Here is a 19,142-nt window from a genome sequence, read left to right as displayed (position 1 = left end):
GTGTGGTGTCTCTCTCTAGGTTCAAGGGTCTTGCTCATCTTTCGACATTTTTGTCTAGGCTTATTGAAAATGTTGATTCGCTAAGGAGAATGCCGATCACCTACATCCACCGAACGGTCGTTTGGATCGTCCAAAGCTGCATTAAGTAAGTGGCTCTTCCGTAATCTATTTTATGCTAACACATATTTCCTTGCTCATAGAGCAAGCTTGGTTGAACATGGACAAGGGCACGAGGTGGTCTCCTTCTCCTAGTGCTGCTTTACTTCCCATTGAAAAATCCACTGCCACGCCTATCTTCCTCGAACCCATCTATGAGAGAGAGGGATGAGATTTTGGTGCTCTTGGAAGATAGAGAAATCAGAATAGAGGTTTCTTTTTATCTTTTTTTTCTAGTGGGGTGAAAGAGAGCTTTCGCTGCATGAAGATGACTCTGATAATTGGCTACGTGGTATATTTTTGTGGATTGAGATGCCACGTTTAGCGTTCAAGTCCATGAAGCAAGCCCCAAGAGGGGTTGGCGTAGTGAGGTGTGGGCCTTGACTGCTAGATTCCCATGAGCAACACATAGCATAGGCCCTGGGGTCAGGGGTCTTAGCCTCGGAGTTTTACGCTGCCGGAACGACTATTGTAGGTATGTCAGTATGTCAGGCAGAGCCAGGTCTTTGTGCTGGGTGTGGTTTCTTTGAGTTATAAAAAAAAAAAAGTCCATGAGACAAAAATTTGCACGCCAATAGATTTTTAGGTTGCAGATCCCACAGGCAAAAACAGGTCATGCTTAACCGGATCTGTAACCAATTTTTGAATAGTTAATTGGCTTGTTTCCAAATCATGGTCTCAAATTGAGTGTTGGATCTGGTCATGGTTTGAGTTCTTGTGATACTCGACCTATTGAAAATGGGCAAAAATATGATGAAAGTGAAAAAAAGAGGTTGAGTTAAACAGAACTACGACACAAAAGTAACCATGTTACTTTATTTCCGATCAGGATCCAACTATACCCAGCCACGTGTTTTGAATCTGTCCCAGATCCAAATATATATTACCTGGATCTGGCAAGTTGGTTTGGTTTTGTTTTTTATTAAAAATCCAACCCCATAGCATCCGCACCCATACGCAAGCTCGTTGGTGGATCTCTGAGGAGATCCACGGACATGCCGATCATGTCGTGGGCCCCACACCTTGATGGAATTCGAACCCTCTCTAAAACAGAGTGATCCTCAGGTCAAAATGACACAAATCCATGGGTCTTTAGTCCGATTTGAGGAGATCGGATCTCAATGCCAGCGATCTTAGATCTCTCGTATCTGAGGTCCAAGGGATTCGACCGCGCCTAGCACCTACTTAGGAAATGGAATTAATGAGAAGGTTGTGGTAGACCTCATTTGATCAACTGATCCAAAGTCCTCCAATGTCTTGATCAATTCCAGCATGAACACATATTAGTACATGTGCCAGAGAAAACCCTTTTTAGCAGCAGAATTCATTTGCTCTGCATCCAAACACCAACCCATAAATGTCTTACTGCCAAGTCCATTGAGAACTACTTAAAAAAAACCATGATGTGCGAAAAACATTCAATGTCTATTACAAATTTAAATTGCAACTCCATTTTTTGTAGGCTAGACCTTACTTTGATCCTCAACCTTGTTAGCTAAGTTTGTTTTGGGGGTCCTCCTCTCATAAAACCCCTTCGCAGGAAGCATGTGGTTCTGTGGATTTCTGATTCAATCGCATATCCAATAAGGATCCGGTAAATTATTCATGGATATTGATCTTAAATTAAAACCCAAGTGCGTATATGCAAAGATAATATTTGGACTTGTATGATTGAACTGCACATTAGGATTTTGATTGATGTTTTCTTGACCTATGTTTGTATCTGAATCTAATTGGATCATTCTCACATTTTACATTAAAACTCTTCATTATAACCTTTATTAACCAGATTTAGTATTACCATATAAATTTCTCGTTCAGATTAACTACTACCCCAAATTTAGTTTAAATCTAGGTTAGAATTGAATGCATCGTAAACATAAAACACCTGTCAACTAAGAATTCTACGGGCCACCCTGTAAGCCCATCTGAACAGGTGGTAGGCTCATCTCCAAGCTATATTTGATAGGTTCACATCCGATTCTGCTTAAACGCATCCACGTACCTCCAACGATCTTGGTTGACTGCAGAGAGAGAGAGAGAGAGAGAGAGAGAGAGGCGATTTTGTAGCGGAGCCAAGGAGCTGTAAGAGCAAAACCTTAGCCATGAAAAAGCATGCAACAAGAAAAAAAGAGAAAAAAGACTACCCCTAAAAGCATGCAATGGTTGTTGCTCAAGCAATGGCTCTCATTCCACCGAAGGGAGTACAAAAAGGGTGGGTTCCCTACCAATCACGATTACCACCCACCTCTGCAACACCTCTCCCCTCTCCCACAAAGCCCTCCTCTTCTCTCTCATATGCGCTCTCTGTTTCTCTCTCTTCCCTTCATGACCAACGTCTCCACACAACAACAAGCAAGAAGGAAGAGAGAAGAAGAGAGAGGCATTGGGACCAAGTAGAGGAGAGGCCCTTCCTTGAGAACCAGAACAGGAGAGATGGCTCGACTCTCGTTCTCTCTCCTCTTTTTCATGGCTGCCTCGGCCGTCCTCCTCTCCGGGACGACCGTGGCGGCGCGCGGCCACCGGTCCCGTCGCACCAGCCTCCGCATCGACAGCTTAGTCGGCGGCTCCGGCCTGCTCGCCGGAATCTGCAAGAGCACCGACTATCCGGCCAACTGCATCTCGACGCTCGGCTACGCCGCCCCCACGGCGGTGCTCAACGGCCCGGCGGCCATCAGCGCCACCATCCGCGCCTGCCAAGTCAGGACCAAGGCCGCACGTGCGCACGCCCTGCAGCTGGCCGCACGTAAGAACGACGCCATGACGCGAGCGAACCTCAAGGTGTGCGCTGAAGTCTATGCTGATGCACTGTCCAGATTGCAGATGGCGCTGACCAACCTGAAGGCCCGGAAGCGCTGGGACCTCTCCGTCAACCTCAGCGCTGCGTCGTCTGACTTTGCGACCTGTGACGATGGGTTCACCGAGGACGACCCTGACGCGACCTCACCCCTCGCGAGGTATAATGATGAGTTGCACAAGGTGGTTAGCAATGCCCTAGCATTGGCTAGCAAGTTGAAGTAAAAAGTGAAAGGGTGGGTGGGTGCCTTCTCTCTCTCTCTCTCTTTAGGGGCAATAAATGCTTGGGTTGGGAGCAACGGTGTTTGGGCTAAATGGGTGTTTGGTGTTTTGATTCCTTGCATTGGAGTTTGCTTTGGTTAAGAGTCTTGTAATGGAGTGGTGACCTTTGGGACAAATGGGTTTTTGATATCGCACCGGGCATATAAGATATATACTTCTTTCAAGGCAAATGGAGATTACGGTGTTATGTTTGTTGTGGTTAAGTTATCTGGATGTGTTTGAGGGGTTATTATGTGTAAAATTCCATAAAGCTTTTCTTGTGATCTGCAGAGGGGATGATTGTTTCTATCTTTACATTTATCTAAAAGAGGAAATATGGGTTTTAGTTGCGTCTTGGGCATGGAATTGGTTCATTACTAAATGAAAACATTTTACTTCTTTTGTTTTGTCCCCTTGAGCGGATTGTTGTGATGTTCAAATATATAAAAGTTGCTCTTGCCACGAATAGATTTTCTATGATACAAGGAAATAGATGCAATTATGAAGAGAATTGCAAAAGATACGAGATATTTTCTTCACATGCTCTACAAATTTGGCCTATTACTTTTTTTCAGAATGTTAAGTTCTTGGATTGTACTCTACTTTTGTTAACATGAAATTGTTTTTCTCCAAAAGATATAGATGATCTTTTTTTTGTAAACCAGGAATAGATGGGGACTTATTTGCTTGGTAATTAGTAGGCAAGCCATGTAAAACATGAGGCAAAACCAGTTTAAAGCTTGAACCAGCGATAATGTTTGCGTGGCATTAGCATAATTAAAACCGGCAAAATGTCAACAGTCAAAAACTCATGAGAATTTGATTTTTTTATTGAAAATCTCACATTTTCAGCAAAATCTCGGCAATAAAAATACATTTAAATAAAAAAACATTTTTATAAGAAAATATAAATAAAAAATATTTAAAAATAAAAACCACAGTTTTTTCATGATAAATATCCTTTAAAAACATAAATATCGCATTTAAATTATGATATTTATGTTTTGATAAAAAGTAGCGATATTTTAAAAATAGCACAAGAAATTACCATGTTTAACTTTCAGGTAATTTCTTGCTAGATTTTCATAAATCTTGAGATATTTGTCACTATGGTCATTAGTGGGCAACATCTGTAAAATAATAAAGGATGCTGCAAGTTCGATTTGGTTGCTCCAAGCATCCAACTTGCCTTTGCATTCAAGTTAGTTGGGGTGTCTATGCCCTTGGGGCTTGACCCAAACTAGACTGGGCTAGAACCTATATCACAGGTACAAGCCATTTCAGCTGAATGTCCCTGATGACATAAGCAGACATGCTGATTCGGACATGGCCATAAATTTATTTTTTTAATATTTTTTATGGGGAAAAAAGCCTTTTCCAACATATATTTTTTAACACATTTCTTACAAGGATTGATTATTTTCTCTTTTTTTTCCAACACGCAAGCTGAGAGATATTCCTCATCTGATTTGAACCCGAGACTTCCTCATGTGACAACGGGATCATGACACTATCATGGTAACTCTTTCGATCCATATAAAGAGAAAACATTGGCTACACTGGACTGCATCACACTCCCTAGCAGAAACTCAACAGGCGCAGCATTATATCAATTTCACCAACCCCACAGACGCATTCAGCATGGTTTGTTTATTAGGAATAAACTTTGGATCAAGTGGTTACAAATTTACAATGTAAAACATGATTTTTTTTTAATCATGCAACTTGAGCCACTAGTTTTTGAGCTCATAAAAATTATTCTTACGCAACACAATCAAACGAGCAAAAATATGTTTCTAACTAAACAAACCCTGTAAATCATATCTATAGGGCTTGACCTTAATTAAAAAGAAATCACGAAAACATGACACAAGGTGGTTTCTACTAAACAGTACAATACAGTCAAGTGTAGCCAATATTTTCCGTCAATAAATCTGGGCAACAAAAGTTATACTTAGCACTTAGATATGGTCAATGTGGTCTCTTTACCATCCCAGCAAGCTCCATCATAACTCACAACCATTAAGCTGCAACAATCAATTGTGCGGATAATAAAACGCCACCCAGTCAAACCAAGTTAACCACGGTAGACAGCCAAAACTATCATAGCATGCAAAATCTCCATAACCATAAACTGTGGATACCCCAAATAGTAGATAGGTTAGTGCAGGCATATCTCAGTAGTTGGTTTTAGTTTTGAATCTTTCAAACCTTGCAAGCCAGAAGTTGTACCACAATAATAGGTGGGGTGCACGGCATGCACCTGCACTGAGAGAGAGAGTAGGGAAGCATCAATTTTCAGATGGCCAGTCAGACCCATAGCTGGAAGCCTGGAACATGGTTGGCTGCCCAGTTAAGAATGTGAAGCACCTACAAGTTGACCAGAGTTTGGTTCGTAGGTTCAAGAAGCAACAGTCCTGCAAGTGCATCAAACCGAAAAAAAGAGGCTGCTGCTCATCACAAGTTCAGCATCCAAGATCCTGCTTTTGCCATGGCACGTAGGAAGCCAGATTTCTCATTCTCAACCGAGAGTTATGCGTAGAACGCGGTGAAGAATGCAGAACCCACCAGCCACCTAGAATTCCAATCAAAACAGTCTCCTTGTCTCCATGCTCCACGCAGGCCAAACATAGAATCCCATAATCCTGGACTTCAACTTTATTGGCATGAAATAGCTGCAGCTCAAGAGAGAATCTTAGCCAGATAACAGTTTCAACAGAACATAAAACAAATGTGTGTGTGTGTGAGAGAGAGAGATGCAACAGATGGCTCGCTAAGAAGTTGTAAGGATATGTGCCATGTCAACATCAAGCTACATTTGCAGAATTTCATCGTTAGGATTGTGTGCCAAGTCATGTACCGTTCACAGACACCAATTCCTTGGCCAAGTCACTTTGATCATTGATCTCAGAATATCTGCTGAATATTTACCCAAGTGCAAAAAACAGAATAGACATTCAGAGTGGCATTTTCTATTTGTTTATGTGCTTTGATTTGTTTCAGCAAATTCGAGATATCTTCCCCATGATCCCATCTTAAACAGGAAAATGCTCCAATATATGCACTTATGAGTGCACCTTGATGGTTTTAAAAATTGATGATAAGTACTACTATTGCCAAAACACATGCATGACTTCATACCCGCATTCTGTCAAGTCCTTGCCTCCAAATTGAAGGACGCGGACACTGCAAAATATAGTGTTAATTTCAGAAATATGTTACATAGTCAGAAATTAAATATGGATGGGTTCATTTAACATGAAAATACAAAAGAAATGCAGATAGTATCATGTTCACCCATTAGTGATGAGGTGATCATCCGTGTGTCAAGTATGTTCCTATTCAGTAAGAATACACCAATATACTGATTTACATGGAAAGGAAAGGAATCTGGCAAATTGCCAATGGAATCGGTACCAGCATCAAACCTTGCAAGGTTAAATTATTCATTCTTCACCTAGGAATTTAGATGTTTAGACTAAGATTGGAAAGAATACTACACCCGTAGTTACTCTTCGTTGTTTGCATGCCACTTCAATATTTTACATCGCATGCATTCATACATTTCACTGTTCAATACATGGTCCTGTAGTGGCAATACACTCATGAAATGTGTTTCAGGGGTACGTCAGTCCTGTACCATATTGATGCAGCGTTCTTGGGGAGAAAGAATCGATGCCCACCTGGAATCGGTGTGGCTTATGCTGTTTTTTTATTTTCAATAAGGTTCCAGCAATACAGGGGAAACAAGGAACGACGATTAACTGAAAGGGAATGAAGAAAAGGAACAAGCAATGTCAAAACTAAAGAAAAAAAGGAAAAGGCTGTTGAGTCTTTCATATTCTGTCCTCCACGAAACCCTAGGAGAGTGTCTTTTAAAGACTATTGCTGGACCCGGGTCGCGGGTCCAGCCTTGGACCCGAATCGCGATCTGGGTCAGCTTCAATCGGCTGCTGGCTCTGTGATGTTCGAATCGCACCACACCTGGAGTAGGTGCGCAGGGGTACGTCCCTGCGTCGCGGCTCCGTACCTGCAATGGGGTCGGACACGTGGGTCCGATCATCTGCCCTTTGTGGTGGATCGGGTGGCACGATGGGTCCAATCGGGTCCTGCCCTGCATCATTCTCCCCTGGTTGGGAAGAAGTCGGCTCTGACGACTTGCAAGTAAACCCAGATGAGTTGACCGACTTGAAACTGGACATCACGACGACTCTGATCTACGAAAGCTTTGTAGGCCTCGTAGCTTTCCACAAGTTTGGCGCAGACCTGTCTGTGGATGTCACGCATATATTCGACAACATCAAATGCGTCTGGAGCTGGAGCTGGAGCTGGGAGATCGGACACAGGGGCTAGGTCAACGACATGGGTGGGTGACCGACCATACACCACTTGGAACGGGGATTTACCTGTAGAACGGTTAATGGAATTGTTATATGCGAACTCGGCTTAAGGCAATACGAGGTCCCAAGTTTTGACATTCTCCCCCACTAGACTCCGTAACAGGTTTCCTAAGGTGCGATTGACAACTTCGGTTTGGCCATCTGTTTGGGGGTGATATACACTATTGAACTGAAGCTTGGTCTTCAATAAAGCCCATAACGATTTTCAAAAATGACTCATAAAACGCGTGTCACGATCAGAGGTGATGGTGCGGGGTAAGCCATGGAAACGGGTGACGTCCTTGAAGTAATAGAAAGCTACTAATGAGGCGTCAGTGGTTCACTTATACGGGACGAAAATAGCCATTTTGGAGAACCGGTCAACAACGACTAGAATTGAATCAAAACAACGTGGAGTTCTGGGAAGGCCTACAATAAAGTCCATGGATACGTGCTCTCACGGTCGCTCAAGGATGGGTAACGGAGTATACAGACCACTATTCTGACGATAACCCTTAGACACTTGACACACATGACACCCTTGAATGAACTTGACCACGTCTTTGCGCATTTTGGGCCAAAAGTATCATTCATCTAATAAGGCGAACGTCTTATCATATCCAAAATGTCCAGCTAACCCTCCCTCATGTAACTCGGAAATCAACTGAAGCCTAAGGGAAAAATCAGACACACATAACTTGTTCCCACGAAAGAAGTAACCATTATGAATACTAAAACGGTGGTCGACGGGGTGATCTGAAGAGATGCATCCTTCCCAGACTTGTTGGAAGTCAAGATCAGTCGGGTATAACTCCTTGCACTGCTCGAACCCAATAACCTGCACTGACATAGTCATCAGAAGGCTTTTTTTTCTACTAAGGGCGTCAGCCACCTTGTTCAAAGTACCCGATTGATGACGAATCGTGAAAGTATACTCTTGCAAGAAGCTGACCCACTTGGCATGACGAGCACTTAGCTTCTTCTGACTATTCAAGTACTTCAATGCCTCATGATCCGTGTATAAGACAAACTCCTTATAAATGAGATAATGCCTCCAATAACGAAGGGCGTGTACAACGACATAGAACTCAACATCATAAGTGGAATACTGGCACCTGGCTTGAGTCAGCTTCTCACTAAAGAAAGCAACAGGATGGCGATTCTGACTCAATACGGCACCAATTCCCACTTTAGAGGCATCACACTCAACCTCAAAGACTGTACTGAAATCAGGGAGAGCCGAGATAGGGGCACTAGTAATTCTTTCTTTGATGATCGTAAAGGCTCTTCCAGCCGCGGGCGTCCAATGAAAGCTAATACCCTTTAGGCACTCCGTGATGGGGGCCATGGGGGTGCTAAACTTTCTCACGAAACGTCGGTAAAAAGTGGCCAACCCGTGAAAACTACGGATCTCTCCTATAGTCTTTGGGGTAGGTCAATCGACAATCGCACAGACTTTTGCGGGATCTGCCTTGACTCCATCAGATGAGACACAATAAAACCTAAGAACACGACACTGGACGTCATAAACTCACACTTTTTCGCATTGACATACAAATTGTTTTTCCTCAAAATTTCTAAGACTTGACGCAGGTGACTCAAATGATCGGACAAAGACGAACTATAAATCAAAATATCATCAAAGTAGAAGACAACAACAAAATTCCCGATACACGGATGCAAGACTTGGGTCATCATGTTCATGAAGGTACTTGGGGCATTAGATAACCCAAACGGCATGACTAACCACTCATACAGCCCATCACGTGTCTTGAATGTCGTTTTCCACTCATCCCCCTCCCGTATACGAATCTGGTGATACCTGCTTTTTAAATCTATTTTAAAGAAAATGGAAGCACCAAACAACATATCAAACATATCGTTCAAACGAGGGATGAAAAAACGTATTTGATCGTGATGTGATTAATCGCGCGACTATCAACACACATGCGCATGGACCCATCTTTCTTAGGAGTGAGCAAGGCGGGTACTGCACAAGGGCTAACACTCTCGCGAATGAAACCCTTTTGCAGTAACTCCTGAACCTGTCTTAATAACTCGGTATGCTCGGAGGGGTTTATGCGATATGCAGGGAGGTTGGGTAGACTCGAACCCGGCACAAAGTCAATGGCATGCTGGACTACCCTTGTCGAAGGTAATCCATCAGGTAGGTCATCCGGCATAATGTCGCGGAACTCCTCTATAAGAGGGGCAACGTCCGCGAGAATGGACACTAACGAATTCATCAAGAGCTTTGCCACCAGGGCATAACAATAGCCATCTTCCTGACAATGGTTCAAGAAAAGCCGGTACGAGAGGCCTGCTAGCCTGGGGACTCACTCATGCTTATCCACGGTGGGAAACCCGGTCTCCTTGATAGGGAGAAGGACTATCTTATGACTATTAAAGATAAAAGAGTATGTGTTCTTGCGGCCATCGTGAGTTGTCTGGCGATCAAACTACCAGAGACATCCCAAAAAGATGCGACACGCGTGCATAGGGGCTACATCACACCACACCTCATCGTGGTAGTGTTACCCCATGGAAAACCGAACTAGACATCGCTGAGTGATGGGGACCTCATTTCCTTTCTTGAACCAAAGCCATCTTATAGGGTTGGGACAGTTTCTCGGTGTTGAGTTTCAAGGTAGACACTACACTCTCAGACACCATGTTCTCGCATGCCCCGATATCAATGATAACATCACATGCGTGACCCTCACAGTTGCACCGGGTCCTGAAAATGTTATTCCTCAACCATTTCGATGGGGTCGATTCTCAAGGTGTGGTCAACACATGACGAATGGACAACAAACTTTCGACGTTACCGTCGAACTCTATAACTTTCCTCTCATCCTCGTCCTCAACTAATGACTTGCTCTCACTCTCACTCTCAGATGCTGACTCTACAATACCTTCAACAAGATGGGTGTTCTTGCTCACGGTGGGACACTTAGACGCGACATGCCCTAACTCCTGACACCTAAAACAACGAAGGGTCGACTCACTAGGTTTGGCTTTGGACCGGGTATGGAAAGCTGGTCCTGACTGGCCAGGTTTGCTAAAGTCTGCTCTAGGCTTTGAGTCACTAGGGGAGCTTGCTCCCTTGGTTGAGAAACCCGACTTAGGTCGACTGGTGGGTTCACTACGGGAGGTCCTATATTCTTGCCTCCTTTTCAGCTTTTCCTCGACATTCATGGCGCAACTGCTGGCCTGATCTAATGTCTCAACTGTGACACAACTAAAATCATCAGAAATGGCAGGGCAGAGACCCGAAATGTACCTCGTGACCTGCTGGCGAGCGGTTTCCTCGATCTGCACACGTAGGGAAAGACGATGGAACTCCGCAGTGTACTCTGCCACAGTTCGGGTGCCTTGACGCAGGGTCAGGTACTCCTTGTAGGCTCTCTCAGCGTGATCTGAAGGCACAAATTTTGACTGTATCAATCTTTGCATCTCCTCCCATGACTGTACGTGCTCTAATCCCTGTCGCTCTCTCGATCGCTGCAGCTTCACCCACCATGTCTGTGCTAGGCCTCTCAGGAGAGTAGACGCTAGAGAGACACGACGATGTGGTAGTTGAAGAACTGCACGACATAAGACCAGTCGAAGAACTGCTCCGCGTCGAAACCCCCCGCAAACTCCGAAAGATCCAGCTTCACCCCGTAGGTAGAGTGTTCTGGTGTTTTCTGTTGTTGAGGCTCTACCATTCCTGCAGGATACTCGTTCCAGAAAGTGTCGTCGTCCCATACTGCTTCATCGCCCGTTGTGCGGTACTGCTCGCCTGGATGTTGGTGCTGACGAACTCCACTGATGGGTGGTTGGTGCTCAGGTCGCGCCGCTCCCTGTTGATTCTGTCTCAGTCTGGCTTGTCCGTGGACGGGAGCCATCTGCGGTCGGCGTTAAGGCACCGGAATGACAGGAGGTCCAGGGTAAAGTGTGTGGGTCTGGTGGCTTTCGGGTTCTAACTGGGTAGGAGCAGGGTAATACGGGTTCGGGTTATGATAGTGTTGTTGGGTCGGGTGAGGTATCAGGTTTTGGATCGGTAAGGGGCTAATGGGTTGGTTGGGGTTTGGGTATCGGGTTAGGTTGGGATAGGACTGAGATGATTCGCCCGATTGGATATGGGTCGGGCCTAATCCTAGACTATTCGTCGGACCTAGATTTGGATAGGTTGGATCGTGGGTCGAGTTGTGGGGATAAGAGGCTCGGTTTGAACTCGATCCGCGATCCATATGATGATGGGTTTGGTTTTGACCCGGCTCAAATCCAAACTGGAGCTTCGTCCGGGTCCGATATGGGTCTGGGTCGGCAGTGGATCCATCTTGGGGATAAAATTAACGAGTTGGATCTGGTTCGGAGCAGCCCGCGAACCGGACCCAACTAGGTAAGCCGGGTGAAGGGGTTCTGGATTCAGACCCGCTCCTTGAGACCCAACGGATGGTCCCAGCGAATCGGGCCTGTGCCCTGTAGACATGAAGGCTGGACCGGACCCTCCTGGGTTCGACCCACTCAAAAGGGGCACACCTGTTCCAGTGCGCGGGTACGCTGTCACTAGGCCTCCACGCACTAGGTCAGGGGGGTATAAGATTTCCTTCCCGGGTCAGGCCAACAGAGCTGGGCCCGACGAGAGACCCAGCGTGACGCTGGGGCCCTGTCGTCCCGACCCGACCGATAGTGCTGCCATATGCCACGAGCTTGGGCCTACAGGTGGACCCAGTGTAATGCTGGGTCCCGTTGACTCGGGCCGGCCTGCGACGTGATCGCAAGGTGTTGATACCCCGGACCCGAACCTGCAGGTGGACCCAGTGGGACGTTGGGCCCCTGCAGGGCCGGTCCAACCTGCAACGCAGCCCCATTGGTTGGCAGCCTTGGTTGTGATACCCCCACAGAGGAAAGGTCGCTTATTGAAACACCTTGGTGCAGCTGGAAAATACTCGGATCGGTGGTGGGCATCGGAGCTGACGATAACGAAGTGACACGACCATGTTGAAGTTGGGTCGGTTGACAGGATGCAGAAAGATTGGGGCTTACGCCTACAGTCGCGGTCCACCAGATCTGTGTCTGCTGCTGCATGTTGTTCCCTGGGTGATTCAAGGGCCACCAAGCGCTCATCAAACCCATCCAGTCGCTTTGACAGGCCGACGATGTCCATGTTCATTCGCAGCATATTCTCCTGGATTTTCGTCAGTACATCCATCACACGCAGCATTGGATCTTCGCTGCCAACCTCCTCACGCTCCTCGCCTCGTGCCAGATCGGTCCCTGCTTCAAGAGTCATCTCGCTGATGAAGGTGGACGCCCGCTCTGATACCACTTCGATGCAGCGTTCTTGGGGAGAAAGAATTGATGCCCACCTGGAATCGGTGTGGCTTATGCTGTTTTTTTATTTTCAATAAGGTTCTAGCAATACAGGGGAAACAAGGAATAGTAAAGGAATAAAACAACGACGATTAACTGAAAGGGAATGAAGAAAAGGAACAAGCAATGTCAAAACTAAAGAAAAAAAGGAAAAGGCTGCTGAGTCTTTCATATTCTGTCCTCCACGAAACCCTAGGAGAGGGTCTTTTAAAGACTATTGCTAGACCCGGGTCGCGGGTCCAGCCTTGGACCCGAATCGCGATCCGGGTCAGCTTCAATCACCTGCTGGCTCTGTGATGTTCGAACCGCACCACGCCTGGAGTAGGTGCGCAGGGGTACGTCCCTGCGTCGCGGCTCCGTACCTGCAATGAGGTCAGACACGTGGGTCCGATCATCTGCCCTTTGTGGTGGATTGGGTGGCACGATGGGTCCAATCAGGTCTTGCCCTGCATCACATATTTATCATATATGATACAGGGATATTTCATATGATACACTGTGATGTGGAGTGCATTTGCGTGATGCCAATATGGCAGAAATTACAAAGAAAATTATTTATTTTTTCTTTATTTGTTTAGATTGTTTTTAACTCCAAAGATACCATAATGCATTTGAGAGGGTTCCAGTATGGGTATTCAGAGTTTCAAGTGGGAGATTAGATGGGCCTTTTGTTTTGCATTATAGAGGATGATTTTGTATGATAAGGGGCTTTATTTCCCACCATTGAGGCGAAGAAAGGTGATCTTCATGACTTTCACTTCTTTTGAAGCATTTCAGGTAAAAATTCCCCTCTTTCCGTTAGTATGTTGAGATTTTGGAGTGAGGTGGCCTCCAATGACTTGGAATGACAAATCTCTCTCTCTCTCTCTCTCTCTCTCTCTCTCTCTCTTGTTGTAGGCAGTTAAAGCATCACCCTGAGGGAAGAAGATCAACTTTCAAACACTATACCATGTATAGCTCTTCCAGACATTGCACATCAAGTATAGAATTTAACCACAATAAATACCCATAGAAAGACGGGAATACCTCATCCTTACACAACAAAAAATTTATATATAATATTATCCGAATAGTAAACTCCTTGAGAATAAATGAGATTTCTCCATTTGGTTTTATGATCATTACCTATGTCACATGGGTGCGGGTGCGGGTGCGGGGATTCGGCACTTCCAAAAAACCCGGGTGCGGGAGTGCGGTAGGGGCAAAAATGTAATATATATATATATATAAAGGGGGTGGGGGAACAGGCGGGTTTTTTTTTTCAAATTTTGCAGTTGTTAGCAACTGACAGACAGCTGCTGTCAGCAGCTGACAGACAGCTGCTGTAGCTGTCAGCATAATTTTTTTTTAAAAAAAAATCGCAGCCTATTTGGGCAATTTTTTTTTAAAAAAAAAATCCCCAAAAAAAATGGACCTTAATGATCCTGGGTGCGGTCAACGCACCCAGGATCGGGTTTACCGCACCCTGTGCCGCACCCGCACCCGCGTCGAGTCGCGTCGACGCGGGTGCGGCACCCTGCTAGCCGAATCCCTGTGACATAGATCATTACTATATGGCTTCATCACAGTGGCAATCATCACAAGCCTTGTCAAATTATAATTAACAAAATAGTTTCTTTAACAATAACTAACTATAAGATTTACCTGTTCAATAAAGAGGTAAACTGAAAATGGACTTGGCTTTGTGCTGAAAAGGAGAAGGGTAAAGTTTATGGCAAGAGTCAAAGGATGTCTCCATCCCATCAGCACAGTTATAACCGATACAATCGGCAGCCAGAGTTTTGTTGCCCACATCCAAAAAACATGTTCTTTCCATTGCCTTGAATCATCTAAGACATCTAAATCATGTTCTTCCACTAAAGCCATATCTTCTGCATTACGTAAGCAGTAGAGTTCTGGGGTTAGAAATGAAATATTAAACTTCATTACATTCTTCTTCATACAGCTAGATCTCCGATAAAGAAACACACTCTTACTGTCAATAGCATATACTGTAGAGCATAGGCTTTGTAATCCTGTTGCAAGCGGCACTCCTGATAAAAAACTAAAGCTCAAACACTTTCCTGAAAAAATAAGAATGTGAATCATCAAATGCAGATGATAAAATAAATAATTATTCCAGAAGAAAATGATAAAAAGAAGCAATTACCTAGGGCATAATGCAGTGAACATAACAGTGCTAGATTATAAATAGCCTTTCTCAAACAACGAATGATTTATACCGAGTCAATCAGATAAAACGTCAAGGTTTTATTGATTCCATAACTTAAAATTTTGAATGTGGAGTTTTATAGGTGCATATATCATTACTGTCATGTCACTTCACAAAGAGAACATTAGTTACTTTACCACCTTCAACTTTAACATAAATACGCACTTAGGTCTAATCATGTTAGAATTCCAATTTTTGCTGCTTTAGATGCCTGAAATAACATCGTGAATAGAAGGAAAACACTAGGATGATGTGAAGAATAACAGAGATGAAAAGGAAAGGGAAAAGCTAAACATTAAATATAGAAGACTCCTAAAGCTAAACTCTTTGGGACATCTTTTTCTCATTATAATGATTTATAGGGTACAACAACAACAACAACAACAACAACTACGCCTTCATCCCAAAACAATTGGGGTCAGCGATATGAACCAAAAAAGAAATTCATTTTGGGTCTTCCACATGAATCCTTTTCCTCCAATCATTTCTATCCAACGCCATGTCCTCGGTGAGGTTCAAAGCATTCATATCCTTTCCTATCATCTCCATCCAAGTCTTCCTAGGCCTACCCCGACCTCTTTTAACTAATATATTTTCCCATTTCTCCAACCTTCTAACCGGAGCATCATTAGGCCTTCGCCGAATATGTCCAAACCACCGTAAACGATTCTCTCGCATCTTATTTTCAATGGGTGCAACACCTACCTTCTTACGTATCTCTTCGTTCCGAATCTTATCTTTTATTGTATTTCCACACATCCATCTAAGCATCCGCATCTCAGCTACACTCATTTTTTGAATATGATGTCTCTTGGCAGCCCAACATTCCGTACCATATAGTAAAGTGGGTCTAATAGTCGTCCTATAAAACTTTCCCTTCAACCGCAATGGCATTCTACGATCGCACAACACTCCAGTAGCACTTTTCCATTTCATCCACCCAACCTTTATCCTATGATTTACATCTCCATCAATTTCTCCATACTTTTGAATGATGGATCCCAAATATTTGAAATAATCATTCACCGGTATATCTTGCTCACCAAGCTTCACTACACTCCCATCACTACTTCGTTGCTTACTAAACCGACATTCCATATATTCAGTCTTACTCTTACTCAACTTAAAACCTCTAGCTTCCAATGTCAGTCTCCATAATTCTAACTTAGCATTAACCCCAGCTCTAGACTCATCAATCAAAACAATATCATCAGCAAACAACATACACCACGGTACATTTTCTTGAATTGATCTCGTAATCTCATCCATCACTATCGCAAATAGGAAAGGGCTTAAAGCAGATCCTTGATGAAACCCAACCGTTATCGGAAAATTGGTTGTCACCCCTCCACAAGTACGGACATTGGTTACTACTCCTTCATACATATCTTTAATTATACTAATGTACTTGAGAGAAACACCTTTCTTCATCATTGTCCACCAGAGAACGTCCCTAGGTACTCTATCGTATGCCTTCTCTAAATCAATAAAAACCATATGCAAATCTTTGTTCCTCTCTCTATATCTTTCAATAAGTTGTCTAAGAAGATGTATAGCTTCCATAGTTGATCTTCCAGGCATAAAACCAAATTGATTCTCCGATATCATGACAACCTTCCTCAACCTAGACTCAATCACCCTCTCCCAAAGTTTCATAGTATGACTCATGAGTTTTATACCACGATAGTTTGTGCAATCTTGTATATCACCCTTATTCTTATATAAAGGCACCAAAGTACTCTTCCTCCACTCATTAGGCATCTTATTTGTTCGCCAAATCAAGTTAAAAAGATTTGTCAACCATTCTAAACCTTTCTCTCCCAAGCATTTCCAAGCCTCGATAGGTATACCATCTGGGCCAACTGCCCTTCTTGATTTCATTTTCTTCAAAGCCTCTGCAATTTCTTTCTTTTGAATCTTGCGCATGAAGTCACGATTTATAGGGTATTTTACTAAAAATACCCCTGGAACAACTTATAAAATACATTAAATTATAACTATATAAAATAGCTACAGATTTACCAAATACATCACAGGCTTACCACTATGTTAAAATAACTTATCTCTCACACCCTTGTCTTGAGCATGGTCAATCACTAGCGAGAATTCCCACTTGATCATATTATACTATGAAAAAGTTTGAAGCTTCGTCACAATATTCACAACTAGAAATTCCATACCAATGGTACCACAGCCGGCAGCCCATCTCTTGGTCTTCCACCTTCTTTCAAACAAAATTTTTTGTCTATCTCAATAGACTTGATTTTGTTACATTGCACCAGATTCATGCAGATGGAAATCACACTTTTGTTGCCACTATATAAAATGAATTTCCCAATACTTTGGTGCAGCAATATGGGGAGGTGTGGAATCCAAGTGACTTCCAATTTAATTAATGACATCAACAGTAGTCGGCCTCAGTGTTGAATCCAGCCACAGTTATTTGCTTTTTGTTGCTCCATGAAATGAAGTGACAACCCAAATAAACATAACACCTCAAAAAAGATCTTCTGGTTTAATGAACGGATTCCCAATCAGCATCTGACTTTTTATGCCATAATAGTAATAAATGGCAGACTTGTGTGAGATTCCAATCTCTTATAACAGTGACCTTCTAGTAATGCCCCTTTTATATATCTGATTATTCTTTCCTATCAACTAACTGAGACATACTTGGTGAATGCACGATCTGAGATACCTAATTTCCGATAACAATATATCAGGTCAAGTAAAAGTAATGCATCATATCGCCCCAACAATATTTCTGACTTCCTCAAGATGCTTTAATAGTTTTCCTTTGTCATCTCTCAAGTGACTCTCTAGAGCCATTAGAGTCTACATAGGTTTGCGTTCAGCCATCCCACTCTCGTTTAGAAGATCAAGAGCACACTTATGCTTGAGTCAATTTTAAGTGGTCTATTCCTCTAATTTTCCACTCCACGCCAATGCCATTCTAAAATTTGAGAAAAAAATTGGGAAAGATAGCACACATAACTAAGCATTCTGATAACAACAGCAAAAATCCATTAAAGAAACAACTCATATATGAAGAATTAACGCTGTAATTCCTACAAACACATGTATACTGAGAAGCCAATCAACACCACACTTAAAGCGACAAATACCTGAGTTAATTAACAGTGAAATTCATACTCACAGTAGTAAATAAGCCAAACAAAGCCATCTTTATGTAAGTCATTTGATCCCCATCATGGATAAAGATTATACCTGAAGAATTGGTGCGACGGAGACAACTTCTTCTGATATAATCGAAAACCCCCTCCAATTTCGACACACGACATCGCAATGCGATATCAGAAACCTTCAATTGCGGGTTTACAAGCTTGTACTTGCCAGAAACTACATACCCAAATGGAATTGGAACAAATCAAAGAAGGAAAAAAAAAAGAACCGCAGAAAGGAATTCAGAAACGCAGTTTCCATGGATTTCGTAGTCTGGAAAACCTAAAGATGAAATTTGCAACCGTTTTAGGGCAGTGCTGAAACTTGAAAGCGTTTCGTTTCGTCCCAATTTTTTCTTAGAATGTATTAGCAACCAAACAAAATATTTTTTCGTTTTTGGCCATGGAGAAACTAATTGAACGAGATGAACTAATTGGTGGCGAAGAGAGAATTGGCATCAAGTGGGAATGGAGAGAGAGAGAGAGACTTACTTGAATGGAAGGAAGCGTGGAATCGTGGAGTCCTTTGGGAGGGAAAAGGAGAAGGGAGAAGGGTCATCTTCGCAACCAGCAGTCTTCGGAAACCCGCCATTCCCCAAGCTGCTCATTTTTCGGCGGTTGGCGGTCAATTTATATATTCTTTTACTTTCCTCTAAAAATTCAGAAAAATGTCGTAAAAATACTCAGCGAATATTCTAAATAATTAAAAATATATGATGTTTAATATACATTAAAAATATTAGAATTATAAAATATAAAAAAATGTTCTTGATGCTAATCTCGTGATAAAAGTGT

General features: G+C 43.2%; 2 protein-coding genes across 4 annotated transcripts; one reads left to right on the top strand and one right to left on the bottom strand.

Moving 5' to 3' along the window:
- Positions 1-2,592: 2,592 nt before the first annotated feature.
- Positions 2,593-3,177, top strand: LOC149815612 (uncharacterized). Its single transcript, XM_089990583.1, has one exon. The coding sequence runs from the start codon at positions 2,593-2,595 to the stop codon at positions 3,175-3,177; it is 585 nt and encodes a 194-aa protein (XP_089846709.1).
- Positions 3,178-5,181: 2,004 nt separating this feature from the next.
- On the bottom strand, positions 5,182-18,949 carry LOC149815611 (uncharacterized). 3 transcript variants are annotated; one of them, XM_089989160.1, is made up of 6 exons: positions 18,840-18,949; positions 18,394-18,525; positions 14,924-15,016; positions 14,598-14,824; positions 6,355-6,399; positions 5,182-5,888 (listed from the first exon to the last, which is right to left on the bottom strand). In XM_089989160.1, exons 1-6 carry the CDS (start codon positions 18,937-18,939, stop codon positions 5,679-5,681), a joined length of 807 nt encoding a protein of 268 aa, XP_089845286.1. In that variant the 5' UTR covers positions 18,940-18,949; the 3' UTR covers positions 5,182-5,678. The 3 variants fall into 3 exon arrangements, with proteins under 3 accessions (XP_089845286.1, XP_089845287.1, XP_089845288.1); XM_089989161.1 differs by having other exon boundaries at positions 14,930-15,016; XM_089989162.1 differs by lacking the exon at positions 6,355-6,399.
- Positions 18,950-19,142: the final 193 nt, after the last annotated feature.

Source organism: Nuphar pumila, chromosome 15, assembly GCF_984573655.1.
Source record: "Nuphar pumila chromosome 15, dmNupPumi1.hap1.1, whole genome shotgun sequence".
Classification (NCBI taxonomy): Eukaryota; Viridiplantae; Streptophyta; class Magnoliopsida; order Nymphaeales; family Nymphaeaceae; genus Nuphar; species Nuphar pumila.
The sequence above is the reverse complement of the archived record's forward strand: the minus strand, read 5'-3'. Positions and strand labels throughout refer to the sequence as shown.